Raw genomic sequence first — 17,109 nt, 5'->3', positions numbered from 1 at the left:
TCAAATTGCCATCAGCTAAGGCTGCACCCAAATTTTTATTAGCAGAGGGGGAGGGAAAATAGCTTTCCCTTCCCACAGTTTCCCCCGAGACTGTTCCTGCTTATAGAAGAGAAGAGGCTGCCGAGGAGGAATTACCCTGAGCCGCAGCAGGGCAGGATTACAGCCCTGGATGGGATGTGGATGAGTTTGTTTAAGCTGAGCGTCCCTGGTGCCCAGCGAGCATCCCCACACCCCAGTCAACAGTGACTCTGAAATAAGCCTTTTCCGCTCTCATGCGGTTTTGTCTTCCTTGTACAGGGAATTGGATAATGACAATTTCTTTCAAAGATTTGAACCGAGACCTGCCATGCCTCGGGTGCTTGTTTTTATCACCAGGCTGTGAAACAAACCTCTCTGTTTGGTCCTGTTGACATTTAATAACACACACCCCAGACCATCCCCAGCAGAGTGAAACAAGACCCTCAGGAGCTGTTTTAAAACCATGCAGTGCAAATGCCCAAAGCAGAAGAAAAACTATCGGACTGTCCCCCCCCACCCCATTGCGCCAACAGCAGCCGCACAAACCTGCCTGGGAACAGGGGCTTTCACCCCAGAATCTCCCTGCCACGTTGGCTGTTCCCCCCCACCCCCTTGTCCCCAACGTGCCGCCCACCCTTGCTTCCCCATCCCATGCAGGGCAGCGGCGGCAGCGGAGGCAGGCTGTTCCCGGCGTGTCGGCACGTCTCGCATGAAACCCAGGGCCAGGAACAAGGCGGCTGCCTGTGCGCAACGTGCAGGCTGTGTGTGGTAGGGCTGTACTCACAGCCTGCCAACACCCGAGCCGGGAACGTGGTGGGGATGGCCGCTGCCAATAGGAGCCGGCAGGAACGAAGCCATGTGGGAAACTTAAAATGCAAGCGGAGCTGGGAAGTGCGTGGAGCGTCCTTCCCAAGCGCTGCCTGAACTGGCAGGATGGCTGGTTTCGGTCGGTTTTTAATCAGGCGGATGGGCGTGCGAGCGGGGAGCGTGGGCAGCGGTATGTTGGGAGAGGGGCTGAGATGAACCAGGGATCAGCAGAGGCATTTATCTGCAGTCTGTTTTGAATATATTACTATGAAAGAGATCTGAGACCCAACTCTGCTCTTCACCCATTTCACTTACACAGGCAAAAAATCTGTAATCTGGATTTTAAAGATGCTATTTTAGCTGTTACTGAAATCAGAAACAGACTCCGCAAGGGAGAGGGAACACGTATTTACATCTGTGAAGTTCCTGCGTGTTGCTACCCTGTTCCTCACAGAGCAGAGCATTGCTGGAGTGTTCGTTAAAGCAACCCGAAATTCATCTTATTTCCTGAAACATTCCACATGCTAAACCCACCTAACACCACTCTTCGGAATAATTTTTCCCCCCATTTAATTCACTAAGCTTTCCTTTAGATTTGGAAGCCTGTTAAAGCTAGAAAATAATATTAAAGTCAATAGGTGACACCCCTCTGAAGGTGAGACTTCTCCGAATTCCAAGGTGCGTGGGAATTTCTGCGGAGCGTGGAGCACTTGCAAACGAGGGGTTTTTTTCCACTTTGCAGCCCCATTCATAATTCCACACACACGCACACACATCCCGGCTTTCCAGCAAACCTCCTCCCGGTGAGAAACGTCCCAGCTGGGCAGGGACAGGAGCAGCCGCCCCATCGCCAGCGCTCCCACCCCCGGGATGCTCGGGGCGGGAGAGGAGGGGTGTCCGTCCCCCCCCAACCCCCCGGGGGTGCTGCGGGGTGCCGGGGGGAGTGTGTCCCACCCCTCCCCTTCCCCGCCGGGGCTGAGGAAGCGGAGGGAGCCGTGGAGTTGCTCTGCATATTAATGAGCCGGGAGCAAGGGCAGCGGGAGCTGTTTTAAAAGAGGACAAGGGGGGGAAAGCGGCAGAGCGCAGGCAGGAACAGGCAGAGCGCAGGCAGGAGCGACAGGGCAGCAGCATCGCCAGAACCCGCTCTCTTCTGTCCTCTCCCCGGCCACATCCAGCCCTAGGGACAGGGGAAATCCGGGGGGGAACGAAGCCGAAGCAAAAAAAAAAAAAAAATTAAAATCCCCAGCATCGCTTTAGGTACCTGCTGTCCCAGCATGAAGCTCCTGACAGCAGCTTTGCTCCTGCTGTTCATCGCGATGTGCTTAGCCAGCGCAGAAGGTAAGTTGGTTTATTCTGCTTTATTCCCACGTAAAACTCTTTTCCAGAGGGTTGCTTTTCCAGTCATTTTAATTTGCCTCTTGGTTACCCCGAATTGGATTTCGCTGTCCCCTGCACGTTGGGAAAAGCGATGTATTGAATCCGTGGGTAACAGAGCTGTGAGGGTTTTTTTAAGGGTGGAAGTCGAGGTAAAATACAAAGTTGGGTCTTCATCGCAAGTGAAATAGCCCCGACTCACAGCGTGGGAGATCACCCCGTGATCGCTGTTGTTCAGGATATAGCTCAAATATCTCCTTCGAAACTGAGGGTGGTTTTCACAGGGAAAACAGAGCGGAGCTGGACTTGATGTGGTAGCACGAATCCCACCCAGTGCGCGTTTTCTGCTGTGTGCAAAAGTGATGGTTAAAAAACACTTGGCTTTTGTCTGGCTGCGAATGCACGACAGCATCCCTGTGAGGAGAAATGACTGAGAGTCCTACAAAGTCCAAGACAGACGTGAGTGAATGAGAAAGTAGCCGAGATGTGCGTTCGCTTGCTCAGTTTAAAGCAAGTTCTGACTCTTTCATTTCCTTTTGTTAAATACAATTACATTTAAATCACAGCAGGTGCACTTTAAAAAGCTCTCATATTTACTAAGCCTCAGAGCATGTATAGTGCTCTGAAACATATTTCCCAGAGCATCACTACCTTTTCCTGGGATATAGCAAAGAAAATATTACTTTTTTTTTTAAAGCTCAGCAGCATTACAAAATTAAAAGCCTTGAAAGACTGAGGCTCAAAAGAGCGAAGTGAAGTTTGTGTGCGCACACAGGCTGGCGGGGAAGGGATGCTTGGTATGCAGGAGGCTTTGCAAGCGCATGAGAAAATGCTTTCTCTTGTAGGCGTAAAGTGCAAATGTTCAAGAAAAGGTCCTAAAATAAGATTCTCTAACGTCCGGAAGCTGGAAATAAAACCAAGGTACCCGTTTTGTGTGGAAGAGATGATTATGTAAGTTTTCCTTCATTTATTGCTTTCTGTTTCCCTATCAGCTATACCTTATACTGCAAGTTCCTTCTTTGTTCTTTGTTTTTCTCATGCCCTAGCAAGCTAGTTTCTGGGAATACTTATTTGCTGTATCAGATGCAACAAACATGCAATTCTGACCAAAAACCCAGCTATCATTTTGCAACACAATCCTTTTTGCTCAAAGAAATATTTACAGAACAGGTGGTAATAAAAGGATAATCATTAGTTCAAGTGAAGATAGGGACAAATCCTACTTCAAGCTGCCCGATGAAAAATCCAGAACTATTTACTCAAGTTACTCTGGGCGTGCAGAGTGAGAACACGAGCAGAGTTTGGTCCGTGGTGGTTTCTGCAAGGAAGAATTATCCCAATCAGAGTCAGATTTTCGCCTGTGTTGTACCAGAGCCATCCCCTTGCATTCGATGGGATTACCCAGCAAGTAAGAAAACGCTTTCCTCCCCGTCTCACCGCAAGCTGTGACATCTCAAAGTGATGTAGTGCCTAACCAAACCCAGGCAGGTATGGGGATTTTTGACATCTCTGATGACTGGCTCAAAAGGAGGGTTGTTTTTGGTTTTTTTAGATTTTAAGGTGGTTTGTGGGTTTTTTTTCCCTATCCTGTTTTGGAATCTTAAGATTCCCCCAACAAAGCAGCATCCAACCAGCACGTGGGGCTGGATAAGGACCAGAAGGGCAGATCAGCCGAGAAGACTGCACCGAGCCCCTCTGCCACCTCAGAGGGGGGAAAAGGGTCCCATGAGCAGCCACACCACCAGAACGCCAAGGACTGACTTACTCCAGCGTCTGTGCCCCCTCACTGAACGTTTACCATTTGCTTAATCTTAGAAAGGTGCTATAGCAGCAAGATCCAAGTCCTGTCCTGCTGAGCCATGTACCACCTCTGGCGCTCATGGGGCCAAATCCTGCCCATCCAACTGGCACAAACAAGGAGATACCACAGGAGCCTGATCCTGCCCATGCAGAAATGGCTCACCAGACTCGGCAGAAAGCATAAGGAGGAGGAGCTGAGAGCCCAGCTTCCTTAGGCATCCTCCAGATTCGCACCAGTATCACCGCAAGCAATGTTTAGCTCAGGGAACATCAGACCCACCTCCTTGAAGCCCAAATCAGCTGATGGCGACCTGAACAGAAACACGCTCACAGAGCATCACTGCCTGAATCAGCTCCTTGCAGCTTTACTTTGTTTGCTTTGACCTTTCAACAGCAAAGGGATGGTGTAGAGGGGCACTAGCTCTTTGCATCCCACTCCAGGCATTTGCCCAAAAGCAGATGGTGGCCAGGGGGTATAAAATAAATCTCATTAATGCAACATATCGCTTTCAATCAGAAAGCCGGGAAAGCTGGAATGCTGTGCAGGAGTGGGTTGCTTTCCCAGCTGGATAGCTGTGCAGATGCCGAGCAATGCTATTCAAGCCTGGAGGGTTGCCCTGGTTTTGCAGCGTCTGTGGGGACAGAGCCATCCCGTCGCTGCCCCCACCCACAGGGCAGGCAGGGCTAACCCGCTGCCGTCACCACCTTTCCAGCCACCCTAATGCAGTCTGAAGTCAGCACCGAAAGCAAACTGAAATTAATATTCCATGAACCAGTTGATCCAGGAGTCTCCGGACAAGGCAGAGAGGAGCTAAATTCCTGCAACTGAGTTTTTGTTGCCACGGTGATCATCTAAAATGAGTTGTTGAAGCTGGGTCCCCTCCTGCCCTCCTCAAAAGCTCTCATACAGCAGAAACATGATGCAAATTATGTTGGGCAGAGAAGTAGTAGGTATGGGGGTGCAGTTTAGGAAGGAATTTGTCTTTGGCTATAACCCCCCCAGCAGAGCTGTGGTACAGGCTGAGAGACAGCTAAACTAGATCCTCGGTCTAGTCAAAGCCTATCAAGAGTCACAATACATCTAGCAGTAATTGTGTGTGTATCTGTCACCGGGAATGAGGAAAAGCAGCAGAAAATAGGCACGAGGTTTAACTTTTCCTCCCTAAAGGATCCAACCCCCCTCCACATATTGCCTCATCCTAAAGAGGGAGGAATGTGTTGGGGCAAGAGCAGCTGATGGGAAACAGGCACCACTGGGAGCCTTTCTCTAGGGAGCGCTGAGGTGGATGGCAGTCCCTGCACCGGCTTGGGATGAACCAGGAGCCTCTTGGCCCTGAGGACAGGGTGTTTGCAGGCGAGGTGCAGCCCCACCATCCATGCAGATGAGATGTGTAGGGGCACAAGGCACTGGGGGTCACAGACTGACCCAGGGGTGCTCGTTGCAGACCTGGAGGCATAGACATACCGGGAAGGATTTTGGCACAGGGACCCTCAGATACTGTGGGTGAAGGCTCCAGCCACCAAGCCCTAGGCAGCTAAGAGACAGCTCGGTGCACACCACTGGAGTGAGCTCATGTCACAAATCCCACCGGAGGGATATCACTGGAGGTGTACATTCTGGTGCTTCAGTTCCTTCTCCATTCCCCTCAGCCTCTTCTTGCAGACCACCCAGGGAACTCCTCACTTCAGGGTATCCGCTCCCGCAATGCCTCTTCTTAGGTACGTCACCTTACGTCTGCTGGACCAGCATCCCCAAGAGCAGGGCTAGGTCAGCTCAGGGTGCCCAAAAATGCTACCACTCAACCCTGTGCTCACAGCACCAGGGACTGTACAGGAACCACAGGGGATGATGGGGCTGGCTTAGGAACGTCTCCTCTGCTGTCCAGCCTCCAGCATCAAAGCAGAAAACCTACAGATGAAGTCAAAGCAACATATTTCAGCCTGAGAAAAGACTCAGTTGTTCACCTGAAAAGAAAACTATGCATCTTCTCCTCCTCAGACTGCAGGCTCTAGTAAATCCAGAATTGTTCTTCACTGCTTCTGGTGCAAATGTAGGGCTTGCTGCTTTTCAGAGGCACTCCTGTTCCTCTCCTCCTGCGATTCAGCTTGTCCATCGCTTTCTCGAAATACCCTCTGTATTCTGTCAGAAGAGAAACCCAAGCCAAGGTCTGGCATCAGCCAGCACAGACAAGAAGGTGGCTGCTGGATGGAGAAACTTCATGCTGACCTCAAGTCCCTTAACATTTGCACGTCTTGTGCCTTTGATGAAGGTTTAGTTCCACTCCCATTCAAAGCTGTAGGAAAACTCCCTTTCTCACATACACGCTGATCCCCAGAGGGGTTGGCTGAGAATGCCCTTGGAGCAGAGACAGTCCAGAAGTTTTAGCAGTGACCCTTCCTTCTCCGATGTCTGCAGCCATGGAGGCTCTTGGAGGCCTTCCACCGCTTTCCCACACGTTGGGGAAAGGGCCACATCCTCCCGGCAAGCAAACCAAAAGTGACACCTTGTCTTTTTGTGACTTTGGCTCACACCTGTTGGAGGTGGAGCAGAGAAGGGGAGAGCAGAAGAAGGTTAGTTGAATGGAAAGAACTATTTGAACTCCTTTTATAACATCGAAGTGGGAAATGTGGTGAGACCCTTAGCTGAGCTCATGCAGGCAACAAACAGCATTTCAATTCCAGCCAGGCACGTCCCCTCCGCACCGTCCGGGAGAGCTGGGAAAGTCTGCAAGGAACTTTTTCTTGCATTAGAAGATAAACAGCTCCTTTCTGAACAAAATCACTAAAGAAGCCCATTAGTACACCCAGATATTTCTGGTTCTCTGCCATAATTTTACTCACATCTCTAGCAGTGTTTAAGTAATTCCGGTATGGTATTTTAGTTAAACTAAAAACCGTGTTTCTCTGTTACGGATGATATTTCCAGAAAATGAATAATTCCAACAAAAATTGTCGGGTTTTGTTTTTTAAAGAGAAAAAAAAAATCACAAAATTAATAAGATAAAAAACTGCTTGATTTTAAGCCTTAAGTAGTGATAGCAGTCTTGGACTGTCTGGAAAGCCATCCTTTTGGGAAGCAGCTCCAGGTCTCTCATGTCACCTCAATTGTCACAGACCAACCAGCGATGGCTTTGCTAAACTCTCTAGGATGAACCCTAAAATGACTTGAAGATCTTTGCTACATTTTGCTTCCCAGCATGTCTTGTCCTGACAATAAAAGGGACACCCAGCCGCTGCTGCTGGCGAGGAGAAAGGGGTCAGCCTGTGATCAGGGGAGGCTGAAGCCCCAGGACTGCATGCTGGGGCTCAGAGCTACTCTGCTGGGCACACAGGTACTCGGCCATGTGCAAGAACTTAAAATATTGTGGCCTTCAAAAAAAAAAAAGAGAAAAAATAACCAATGAAACAGGTCTGATCTTTTCTCTTGGGCGCAGCGTTGTTGAGTGTAAGGGAACCATCTCCTCATGCAGAGGCCTTGTGGCTGCCTGAATGCACGCTAATTAAAACAGCTATTAAGCTCAAAACAAAGCATCTAAGACAGGCAGAACAAACCCACTGATTAGAAACAGTGGGTAAGTCTTCACATGGTCCAACCTAGTATAATGGGGACAATATTGCGCTGCACTGACTGATAGCAGATGAAGATCTGCTCTAATATTACAATAAACTCAAATATCTGCCATAAAACAGAGAGCATGAAAACCCTTCCACTGCCCACCCGCGTGATTTTGGCATTTATCTGGAGTGGGAGCAGGGGACCAGTATTTCCCTCGACTCCCGTAACCCATGCTCGCTTGCCTTGCAGTGTGACTCTGTGGACGCGGGTGAGAGGGGAGCAGCAGCACTGCTTAAACCCCAAGCGCCAGAACACAGTGAGGCTGCTGAAGTGGTACCGAGTATGGAAAGAGAAAGGCAGGTAAGTGCAAACTTACTGAATGGGTGAGGGGGAAAAAAAAAAAAAAAAAACTTTGGTGGCAAATTGGGCAACCAGCAGCATTCAGAGAAAGCCCAGGAAAACACACACACTGAAATTCTCTATCCAGCACAGATGTATTTCGTTACCAAAATTACAGTTATAAATGGATGTTCTTGATGTTCTTTCTTTCCTGCCGCATGCAGTCCTCACTTCTATTTTAGGATTAGGCTGTTCTGACTATAAATAGTAATTATTTTCTGTTAAACTATTCATCAGCTGATGTTCTCAGTTATTTACATACACTCACCTACCTCCCTTCTATGGGTAAATAGCCAAGATGAAAAGCTGAATTACTTCCACACAGTCACAAGGAAAGCAGTCAGCAGAGCTGGGAAGATAGTGCCTTGTCACACACTTTAATAACAGCACCTCAAAGTCATCAGTATATGATGACGCAGAACTTTGCCAATTTTAACTAGTGTGATATTCCCACAAAAACAGTAACTTGCGGGCAAGGTGCTCTGCCACCTTCTCCCTTGCAAAGAGTACGTTTTTTTCTTTGCAAGCCATCAGTCACAGATAGAAGGGAGAGAGCGAGAAACATGAATTCCTGATGGTTGACAGTGGCGATGTCCCTATCTGTAATTAAGGGGAGCTGCCCAACTCCAGCCGTGGCCAAGAAATAGCCTCCACACGCAGCACAGGCCCACCAAACCCTGATCCTCCTCAACTGATGGGAAATTTGCTCCCCAAAGTTGAGGTCAAATGGGGCCAGCGAGAAGCAAGCCCCATCTCTCAGCAGGTCCAAGGGTACCAGCAAGCTCTGGCACAGCCACATGGTGCCTGGTGGCACGGACAATGCCATGGCACTGCAAGAGGTGGTGGGTGCTGAGCCCCCCAGCCGGCTCCCCTGACTCCCTGCCAGCTCCCTGCGGCTGCTCCGCAATCAGAGCATGTGGGGAAGCCCTGGCTACTGCATAATCACATATTTATCCTCTTCTCCTGTTTTATACTTTTTTTTTTTAATAAAGCCATCACTAAGGTGACAAAGGATGCTCAGCCCCAGGCTCGTGCATTCAGGAAACATGCAGCATTCTCCCAAGCAGCCCGAGATGAGGGATGCTCCCTGCAAGGCTGCGAGAGCCAGCGGCCACATGCTGCAGCCCAGCTCCTGCCTGCAGATAGCAGCGCTGCTCCTGTGCTCAGGGCATGGAAGTGATTTCTCAGTACTGAAAATATAGCAGCCTCCCAGTCCCTAAAGGGGCTCCAGGAAAGCTGGGGAGGGACGCGACAGGATGAGGGGGAACGGTTTTAAACTGAAAGAGGGGAGATTTAGATAAGAGATCTCAGGAAGAAATTGTTTGCTGTGAGGGTGGTGAGCCCCTGGCCCAGGTTGCCCAGAGAAGCTGGGGCTGCCCCATCCCTGGAGGGGTTCAAGGCCAGGTTGGACGGGGCTTGGAGCAACCTGGTGTGGTGGGAGGTGTCCCTGCCCAGGGCAGGGGGGTGGGACTAGACGATCTTCAAGGTCCCTTCCAACTCTAATCATTCTATGACTTTATGATTCTACAGTCCTCCATAGCCCAAAGTAACAGTCAGCTCAAGGCTTCCCCATAGTCCAGCCAGGGGAGGGAGACTGTCCCTGCCGCCAGGGAGAGGAGGAAGGACAGCAAGCTCAGCATCCCCATGGCTTTGGCTGCCGGCCTGGGACATGCAGAAGGGATGTAGCACATCCCTCGGTGTTTTACCTTGCCCAGAACTGGCATTGCCCCGCTGCAGCACGTCACCCCTGCATGGCACCCAGCAGGTCCCCAACACTGCTAACCTGGCAAGCAGGGCAGCCGAGCAGCGTCAAATGAATATTTCAGACATGAAGAGCCTAATTTAAACCAAGTCCTCATAATAAATAAAAAAAAAGAAAAAACACAAGCCTGTCAGTGCCTTCAGTGCCAGCTGTACCAAACCCCCTGCCCTGCTCCCCAGGAAAAGCCAGGGAATTTAAAGTCAAATGCAGTACAAACATGAATCTCTTCCCCCAAAACAGCATTGCCCCTAGTTTTCCCCATGCCTGCACAACTAGGATTTTTCAGCAACCAAGCCTGTCAAGTGGTCTTCTCAGGACATAATAATGGAGTCTAATATTATTCTAAACATGACAGACATTGTGAGTTTATTATTTACATACAGCTGATGATATACTTCAACAGTTGTATACAACACAGGAATTTTCCAGCAGTTAAAGTGTATTAGCAGATGTGGATTTCAATCTCATATATCCTGATAATGGTGGCAGAGCGTGTTACTCCCTGCACACCTGCAAAATGCCGCAATGTCAAAGTCCAAACCTTCTCACAGATGCTTTATGGAGAGCAATCCAGTGACTGATGAATTCAATAACTTTCTTTCCAATTTACTTAAAGGCTAAAAATCTGGTTTCTGGGGGTTTTTTTGGTGTTTGGGTCTTTTTTTTTTTTATTATCTGAAATGGAGTTATTTCATTCATCATTTAAACACCTTGCCCTTGCCTTTCTTTCTGTTTAGGGTTTATGAAGAATAAGAGGAGGCAGCATGAGGAATGAGGTGGACTCCCTTGGCTGGCATAGGACTGGGCTCTGCAGAAGATTATTTCTTTCTCACAGACATAAGACACAAATTCTATATTATTATAAAGCACTTTTTACCAAGGGTCAGTTTTTACATTTTATAGCTGCGTGCAAAAGGCTTCCAGATTTCAAAAGCACCTGTTGCACTTCAGATTTCACACCCATCTGCTCTGTACTGAGATTGGGAAAACTCACACTTTTCATTTTAAAGAGGTTGGGTTTGTTTGTGGTTTGTTTTTTTTTTTTATTGTTATTCATTCATACTTCACTATGATTGCAATCGAGCTTTATAAGCTCATTAGACAAACAGTAATGTATGTAAAGGTGTTATATGGCCACATCCCTCACCCTTTCGCAGTGGGAAAGCTTCGGTGCTGTGGTGGTTTGTCATGTTTGCAGCCTCCGCCACGGTCAGGCAAAGCGGGGACCAAAGACGAGTTTGCTGGGGAACATGCCGCTGAAATGTGGTGGCTGTAACCACCGAAGTGGGGTCCCTCGGCTCATCGTCAAATGAGTATGAACATCACCTGTGTACCTCTTCTTTAATGGACTTGAGGTCTGGCTGCAAGGTGAAGCCTACCCTATCCCCCATTTAACCCTTCATGCATTAGAAAGCATTTCTAGGCCATTTTTATTACTAAAAGTGTTTAATTTTTTTTTCCACCTGAAGTTCTTACAGACAGTTTGTGGCTTCAGTACTGCGTCATTTTAAGCTTCAAGACTATTGTGTATGATTTCCTAGATTTGTAGCAACAACAACAAAAAAAAGCCTTTAAAAGGTACCTTTTTATGAAAAATATGATAGGGCAAACATATAAATACCTATATATGTTTTAGTCACAATACAACATATTCATTACATTATTTTGAATGTAATACTTCAATGTTAAGCAGTGCATTCCTCTTTTTAAAATAACAAAACTACCTTTTCATCTGTAAATATACTATAGGAAGTCTCCCTATATTATCTTCCTGTATAATGTACCGTACTGCTAAATTATCATATCCTATTTAAATGTTTGAAATATTTAGAAGATTGCATGCAGATTTCATATTTCTTTCTAAGACAAATGAAAAAAAAGTAATAAAAAAATATATTTAAAAAAGCTGACAATTGCTCTTAAATTTCCTTAAGCCACCAGGGAACTCCAGCCACTTCCAATAACTTTGTTTGGTGGACGAACTGGTTTGGGGAAAAGCACTGAACCAGAGAAGCTGATTTAGAGACGTGGCAACTCGATGACAGTGAAATTAGAAAACATTATTCCAGTCCTATTTACTTCCATTTCTCATTTTAGGATTTGAACTTTACCCAAACACTGAGGAATCTTTTTACATAAAGAAGGGCTGTGCCATGCAGCTATAGCCACTAGTCTAGTATTACATTAAATAAATGCAAATCAAACACTGCAGATCCATATAAAAACAAGTAAAATGCAGTGATTAAGACAAGATCTCAGGTTACGGAAGGTTGTACAATGAAAAATCAGGCAACAGAAACCTGTGAGCTGAGATTAGCTACAGATTTATTACTACCCCCTCCTCTTTCTGTGCAGTTTTCACCCTGGCCCAAAAGGAGGGACTCTGCACCCAACAAGGCACCTACACCGCTCCTCGGCGAAAAAGGGCAGCAAGAGACAGGAAGGGTAAAGCCAGCAGGGGTTTAAATGCATTAAAACCTCCTGGTGTTCTCCAAACAGTACCATGGTCCTTCCTGGCTGCTCCCAGCTGTGCAAAGGCAGCCTCACACCAGGCTGCGACTCCTGCAACACTGATCTTATACTATATAATCAAGGCAATGCCTGGTCTCAGCTCAAGGGTTTCCTCCAGTTCAAACAGGAAAAAAAGGAAAAAATTACATATTTGCACACATACACTATATACTTATTTACTGTGATAATACCCTGGCAGAGCTGAAGGAGAAAGAGCTATTTGATTTCAAAGTATTTTCCTATTCTGCACAAGGACGGAGCTACAAGCTTCAGACGCCTATTAGGAAGGAGCTTGAATAAGATCCCAGAGTATTTAAGAAATTAAACCTTTGGAGATATCAACCACAAGGTCCTGCTTCAGGCTGAGCATCTGAACCCGATCTTCGGGCAAACCTAGACCCATGGGTTAGCCAACCTGCCCCTCTCCTTTCTTGAGTCACATCTTAACAAAAACTGCAGTTTTTCCTGGAAGACATTTGATTTCAACACACCAACAGACTTCAAGAAAAGTTTTATGCTTATTTAGTGACTACTGGGCAATGTATTTCCTGGAAGAACATTGATATGGTTGCACAAGTGGTGGTTAACGCTCTGTTGGGAATGCTGTACACAGCTCCGGTTGCCCAAACGCAGCACTCCGTGACTCACCCCTCGCAGTGTATAGCCTGTGCAAATGACTCTTAGCTCCGGGTTTGTCTGCCAAACCAAAACCACCAGCAAAAACTGGGCACAGAGGAAACCAATTGTAATTCCACACATCCCCCCCCTCCCCCCCCCCCCGACCTTACTAGAATGGGAGACTAATGAAAAAACTGTTTGGTTTGGCACATGTGTTCCCTTTAACCCAAAATCTGTGCTTTGAACAAAACAACTCTTGGAAACAATAACTGAAGCCACGAAGAGTAAGAACTGTGACTCTGAGCTGGTTTTCCCAAGCCTGTTAAACTACATCTCCAGGCAGGTTTAAGTTCCCAGAAACAGGAGGATCATCCCTTGCCATCCCCGATACTGCAGTTGCAAGAGGGAAATTCTGTGTCAGAAGGTAAGTGCCACATACAAAACACCACTTCCCTTTAGACTGAAACATCTTTGCTAAAACATTTAAATAAATAAATATATATATGGGGGGGGGGGTACCTTCTCCACCTAGATTTGGCAGCAACCTTAATGTTTGCTTTTGTTTTCCCCAGCAGATTGCAGGTTGGGAAGCCACAGGAGACCATTCAGTCCAACCTCCCTAATATACAAGCCATACGTTTGTGCTTTGAGATTGAAAAATTAAGCTGCTGAAGTACGGTCTGAGCACGCACCAGCCAGCCCCAGCTGCTCACCAGTTACCAATTTACCTTCCTAAAAGTTTGAACATTTGCAGGGGAAGCCAGAACCCTGCTCCATCCTGGGGAGCAGTGGCAGCACAAGCAGACGCCACAGCTCTTTTACTCAAACACCGATGCTACATCTCAAAGATATAAACCCTTATCAGAGCCTCCAAGGAAAGCAGCAGGCAACAGCTTTCCCCCATCCAACCTGCAAAGCTTCTCCCTAGCCAGGAGCACACAGAGACGGAGCACCAAGCCCTGGGCACAAGTCCTCCATGGCCCCCCATCCCTCCCTTGGGCATCCACAGGTTGCACCCACTCAGAAACAGCACAATCAGGTTTTGTTTTAATAAAAGCAGGAGGCTGAACCAAGCAGCTGCAGTGACAGGACACAATGGCAGGGAGACCTGCCTTGCCTTTTCAGTGAGAGTGCTATGTGGGATTAGTAACGTTATACAGATCCTTTCACCACTTGCCTTTCACTTGTTCATATGCGGTCTAGGCCAGCGATGGCCAAGAAGTTTATTAAGAAGCGATAGCTGCTCGGTGGTCTGGGCGAGACGGCGCGGTGCTTTCGGCAGGTCCAGCTCCCCCCAGGCTCCCTAAATCAAGGCACGGGGCCATGCCAGATTGCTACACGCATGGGGACCTCTCCTGACCACGTCTGTGCGATGGGAAAGCTGGCTCTGCACTAACGAGGTTTCATCAGGGCTGTGGGAGCAAACATGGGGCTCAATGATAAAGTCATCAGAGGGGCCTGGGGGCTTGCACCGGCCACCCCCAGGCGGGAAGTCGAAGGCAGTGTTACAGCAACACAGCTCTCTCGACTAATTAAACATCAGAGTTGGAGCCCTCCTGGACCCACATTTGTCAAGAATGGGAACAAATGTGAATAAAAAGCATCGTCCCACAGGACTCACCATCCTGCGGAGATCCACGGCCAGGGAACTGCGCCTGTCCAAGGGCAAGGGCCTCCCATGCAACTTGGCATCACTTAACAGGCTTTATATAAGCCCAGGCAGAGCTCTCAGTCTCCACAACAGACTTCCCATTACATCAGGTGAAACACCAGTCACATTTTGAGTCTTCTTCCTCTAAAACCAGCTTCCAAAAATGAGGCGTCTAAATCCAGATGTCCACAGCATCTGAAGACCTCACTTATTCCAAGTGGCTCAGCACCTTTGGCAAAAGCCAAGCTGTTTTCAGCTGTTGGCTGAGTTTGGGCTTCGGATCCAGAACAGGTAGCAGCCCATCTTAAAAGCCCTGGCCACGCCGACTTCATGCCAGGGCAGCTCTCGGTTTTGACACTCTGTAGATCTTCCATGCGTAGCACTCATGCTGGGATTTCTTGTTCAGTTTGTTCCCTTCAATGGGTTGGGGGTTGTACGGTCACAAATGGAAGTACAGTTATTTTTGAGGATGGCCATTTGCAGCTCTCACTGACTCTGTGTTTGCTCTGTCAGAAGCCCTCTGTGTCTGTCATTCATTGATTTCCCCTGATCCCAAACCACAAAGAGCCAAGTGCTTTCTGGAAGGTGCTCCGTTTGCCTTGAAAGGCTGCACTCCATGAGCCCCCAGATATCCTTGTAGGCAACATGTGGCAAAGTACCCCAAAGCAGATTCCCTATAATTCCTTTACCTGACATAACCCACCCCCAAAGAGCAACTGGGCCTGCCATTGCCTGAGGAACAGCAGCTACAGCTGCGTTTGCAAGCACAGAGCTCCAGATACTTACAGTGGTTTTTGGTGCTTGTAGGTACCAATACACACCTTACAGAAATGTTAATTGCGGGCAACTTGGAAAATCCCACAACGCTGTTAGCTGTGCTCTCTGACACCACATACCTCTGGAAAGACTGACCCTCCATCTCTACGGACTGCTTCCGCAAATTCATAGAGAACGCTAAAAACCTGCCCCAAATTGGGTTACTAGTTGGTCATCATAACTCACGTGAAACTGAGATAGAGTCATCATCTTTTTTACCCCCAAGTTTGCCTTCTTGGGCCATCACCTCTACTAATGAGTGGCCCTGCCCAGGTAGCGACACAGTAACAGTCCCCGATTCATACTAGAGGTATTAAATACCCAGGCACAGACCCAGAAGCTGGGGTTTGGGTGCTTTCCAAAGCATCCTCATTTCTATTAGCCAGCACTACACAAGAAAAAGCTGTGTGAGATCAAAGGGATGTTTTGGAGACCCCAGCAGCCCAGGGTCCAGCCCCGCTCCTTGTTCTCATCAGCCCCGCAGCATTTCGGTGTCCAGTGGCTCCTGGTCCACTGCCAGCAGATCCCAGCCCAGATGGCTGCTCTGGAGGAGAGGTGGGGAAAGCAGAGCTGAAAGGACATCTAGTGGCAATCAAAAACCTTCTCAGACAGCCGGAGGACACCTCTCTATGGCCCTTTGGCTGTCTGTGTTACAAATCAGCTTGGAGTCTGCTCATTGCTGGGAATGCCCTTCCCCAGCACTGCAAAAAAAAAAAAAAAAGCTTCAACTGTAGCATTTCCTTACCCAGGGATGGGAAACCCACCCCCAGCACAGAAAGTGCAGTTGTAATTTGGAAAACCTGCTCAGAGGTTTATGTGGTCATATTAGTGCATTAACATGGAACACGAATGCTAAGGGCAAAGAGGACACCTGGCTGCCACTGTGTCTACAGGAGCCATGTCCATCACACCAGCATGAGAAACTGCATTGCAGCACAACCCTGAGAAGATTCCTTCCTGAATCACCTGCCCAAAACCTGTACAAACATCAGAAGTTCCTGCCCAACACACCAAGCCATGTGGCTTTCTTGGCCAGTAGTTCTCCCTCCTCCAGCAAGCCCAGGACCTGCAGGACTACACGCAGCTGCTGTTCTCCAGGTGTTGTGTTCAGGTCCTCTGACCCAACGATCCGACTTTCCAGCGATGAAAAAACCCACGTACACGCTAATCACCTTCAATGCCTGAAGAGGAGAACTTGCTCCCTCTTGCTGGGTATGAGCACAACCTCATTCAACCACCAGACCGAAGCCAAGATCCCTGGAGGAAATGCTTTGTAGAGATGCAACATGCACGAGCATTTATTTTCCGAATACCGTGTGACAGGCTGTATTTCCGCTCCTCTGCTGACCTCTGAAGCACTCAAATCCTCTCAGATTTTTTCCTTTTATCTTTTGCCTGTGTGTATTATCAGCTCTTTGGGCAGCGACCGCTCTGACGACACACATGGAGGGCATCCAGCCCAACAGGAGCTGCTCTGCTGCAGGCGGGCACACGGGGCCGGGAGGGAGGAATGACATGACATGAAGTGACAGGGAGGCAGGCGGCCAAGGCCTGGGAAAATCACCACGCCTGTGTTTTTGTTTTTCTTCCCCCACAACAAAAGAGGTTAGCGAATTCCTCTTGGATGGGTTTCAGAACCTCCCCCAAGAAAAAAAAAAAAACCACACACAAACCAATCCTGCTGGTGTTCACTTAAGGCTGATAATTACAGGAATAATTATGATTTATTCCCATCATAAATCTTGGAGCAAGAAAAGGGTTTTGAGGTTTGCAAGCTTTGCTGGATGACAGAAGCAA

At 48.1% G+C, this 17,109-nt stretch overlaps 1 protein-coding gene and 1 long non-coding RNA gene across 2 annotated transcripts in view; one reads left to right on the top strand and one right to left on the bottom strand.

Annotated features, from left to right (window-relative positions):
- Nucleotides 1-2,549, bottom strand: part of LOC141749879 (uncharacterized) — a 66,017-nt gene extending 63,468 nt beyond the window's left edge. The window contains exon 1 of the long non-coding RNA XR_012589491.1: nucleotides 2,087-2,549. This is a non-coding gene — a long non-coding RNA (uncharacterized LOC141749879). The remainder of the gene's footprint in view (nucleotides 1-2,086) is intronic.
- Nucleotides 1,616-11,623, top strand: CXCL14 (C-X-C motif chemokine ligand 14). Its single transcript, XM_074604124.1, has 4 exons — nucleotides 1,616-2,163; nucleotides 3,045-3,150; nucleotides 7,805-7,915; nucleotides 10,454-11,623. Exons 1-4 carry the CDS (start codon nucleotides 2,100-2,102, stop codon nucleotides 10,467-10,469), a joined length of 297 nt encoding a protein of 98 aa, XP_074460225.1. The 5' UTR covers nucleotides 1,616-2,099; the 3' UTR covers nucleotides 10,470-11,623.
- Nucleotides 11,624-17,109: the final 5,486 nt, after the last annotated feature.

Source organism: Larus michahellis, chromosome 11 (genome assembly GCF_964199755.1).
Source record: "Larus michahellis chromosome 11, bLarMic1.1, whole genome shotgun sequence".
NCBI lineage: Eukaryota > Metazoa > Chordata > Aves > Charadriiformes > Laridae > Larus > Larus michahellis.
The sequence above is the reverse complement of the archived record's forward strand: the minus strand, read 5'-3'. Positions and strand labels throughout refer to the sequence as shown.

Bases quoted from the DNA above. Each gene is read 5' to 3' on its own strand.
- CXCL14 (XM_074604124.1), top strand. From the start codon at position 2,100: ATGAAGCTCCTGACAGCAGCTTTGCTCCTGCTGTTCATCGCGATGTGC. The intron at 2,164-3,044 runs GTAAGTTGGTTT...TTTCTCTTGTAG, and splicing joins GTGCTTAGCCAGCGCAGAAG to GCGTAAAGTGCAAATGTTCA. The intron at 3,151-7,804 runs GTAAGTTTTCCT...CTTGCCTTGCAG, and splicing joins TGTGTGGAAGAGATGATTAT to TGTGACTCTGTGGACGCGGG.